Source organism: Haplochromis burtoni, unplaced genomic scaffold, assembly GCF_018398535.1.
Source record: "Haplochromis burtoni strain Fernald_Lab_line unplaced genomic scaffold, NCSU_Asbu1 Contig_428, whole genome shotgun sequence".
In the NCBI taxonomy this organism is placed as follows: domain Eukaryota; kingdom Metazoa; phylum Chordata; class Actinopteri; order Cichliformes; family Cichlidae; genus Haplochromis; species Haplochromis burtoni.
In genome coordinates this window covers 195,751-198,056 of record NW_024582789.1, presented here as the reverse complement: position 1 = coordinate 198,056, position 2,306 = coordinate 195,751, and the positions used below count along the sequence as shown (strand labels likewise).

Here is a 2,306-nt window from a genome sequence, read left to right as displayed (position 1 = left end):
CTGTAGTGAAACACAAAATAAACCACTTTTTTAAAAAAAAAAGCTCCAGGACAACATAAATGTGTGAAAACCTATGAAATGCCAAGTTACCAGAAAAACATACAAATGAACACTATGCAGTGACCATAAACCACTCAAAATATACGTATATATGAAAATCTCACAAAAACGAGAAACACGAGCACAGAAAGGAAAATGACTTCTGAAGTACACAAAACGAGATCAAAAACTAAACAATAACCAAAAACAAACACAAAGAACCTCATGAACGTAACTCCTGGATTCACCGCATAGTTTCCTTAAAGCTGTGCGTCGCTACAAAATCCAGTTTTGAATACTTTTGTCATTTTTTCCGTTTTCTGTGACAACTTTTCAGTGGTTTAAACTTACAGCATTTCATGTTGGAGTCGAGCATGAATTTCGTTCATAAAGCTTTAATAAAGCGACAACGGGGGGGGGGGGGGCAGACATGTTCATTTTTATACTATGAAGCTGACAATAAACCAGGATAAAGCCGGGGGAGAATTTTACTCTAATTAAGATGAAAAAAAATAAATAAATTTTACTCTAATTAAGATGAAAAAAATAAATAAATTTTTAGTTTTGAGCAGTTTTTCAGCATGATAGTGACATCTAGTGGTTGAGGATGGAACAACTGAACAGCTCATGGATTTCCTTTAGTTTGATCAACTGAGTCATATTTGAAGCATTACTTTGTAAACACATTTGAAAGCTGAGCAAATAAAATAGGATTCAAACACAAACACGTTTCCACTTTGCTTTAAAGTCGTTTTATTTCACAACCTTCAGTTTCCACCATTCAGACAGGTAAATAAGAAAGCTTTATATCTGTACAGGCTCAGATACAGTAAACTTTAAAGAACACAGAGGAAAGATCTTATAACAGACTCCTTTAAATTCATAAAGTGCCCAGAAAGTCTCAAATGTAGTGCATCCAGTTGCCAGCTTCAGTTTCCCCACACAAGTCCGGATGTTTGTCTTGTCAGTAGTCGAGTCAAGCAGCTAAAGTCTTGCTTTCATCTTCAGCTTATAAACACATTTTTAGAGCCATTTTATGGTTACATACACTGATATTGTGTCCTTATCCTGGACACTGAACCTGCTTCAGATGAGGACTGCTCTGGAATGAAGCTCAGGCTGCGACTCCTCATTAAAGGCGTTTTACTATCAGAACAATCCATCACATTTGCATTTCCCAAGTTTAAAGTCACACGTCTGAGGGAATATCTACACAAGTTTGGAACATTTAAAAATCTCCTGAGGGTTTAAAATGCAGGATAAACATGGAGAAGGTTTCTAACAGACACGTTTCCATGTCAGATGTTGGGATTTGTGCGTTTACAGTGCAGCATGTTTATCCTGTCCAACACCTCTGACTCCACCACGAATAATATCTCACAGTTATACAGTAAACTATAAATAAATAACACTGACAGGTTTCAAGGAAAAACCTCAAAGTCCCGAGAAGGTGCTGAGACCTAAAGTCGAGGGGGAAGGTGCTGAATGTGTGAGGGATAAAGGTTGAGTGTGTGGTCCGAGTCTAGCTGACAGACTTGAGCTTGGACCAGGGGTTTGTCCCGCGCACCTCCAGCAGCGGGTTGTTGGAGAAGATGTGGTTGCATAACTCTTCCAGCGGCGGCTCCGGGTCCGAGGTGGCGAACTGAGTCGCATCCTCCACCTGCTTACGGATCTCGATGTCGATTTCCTGACGGGAGAGAAATCAGGTGCTGTAATCCCTGCAGCTGCCGACATTTAAAACAGTTTGAAGCTGTGAATGTATCACTGCCGTCTGGACGCTCACCTTGAACTCCTCTACAGACGCCATGTTGTGGCTGAGCATGCGCTCCTTCAGCATGGAGATGGGGTCGCTCTTGCTGCGGACCTCCTGAATCTCCTCGCGGGTACGGTAGCTGCAGGAGGTCAAACCAAATTACTCAGAAAAATCACAACTCCCCCAGGGTCCGGTAAATCCAGACTTAGAAAGGTAACTCACCTGACACCTGGGTCACTCATGCTGTGTCCATGGTAACGGTAGGTCTGCAGCTCCATTATGATGGGACCCTGAAACACAAAGTGCTGCTTCACATCGATGCTCTGGAAGATTAGAGCCTTTTAGAGAGCCTACAGGAAACTCTCCACCACGAGAACCCTTCAAAATTAAAGCCCGTGGGTGTCCATGGACTTCTACCTTCACATGTATGAAGAACTGAGTGCAGCACAGAGGTTTTATTTTAAATTTATTTTTTCAAAATCTAAACCCTCACCTTTCCAGCTCTGCAGTGATC

General features: G+C 41.6%; 1 protein-coding gene across 2 annotated transcripts in view; it reads right to left on the bottom strand.

Annotated features, from left to right (window-relative positions):
* Positions 1-775: 775 nt before the first annotated feature.
* LOC102298710 (pyruvate dehydrogenase E1 subunit alpha 1) overlaps positions 776-2,306 on the bottom strand; it is a gene marked incomplete in the record, with an annotated part of 7,574 nt that continues 6,043 nt past the window's right edge. For both annotated transcript variants that reach the window (XM_042213228.1, XM_005945541.3), the window contains 4 exon segments: positions 776-1,726; positions 1,823-1,931; positions 2,015-2,082; positions 2,286-2,306. In XM_042213228.1, coding sequence (XP_042069162.1) covers positions 1,562-1,726; positions 1,823-1,931; positions 2,015-2,082; positions 2,286-2,306 — 363 coding nt within the window.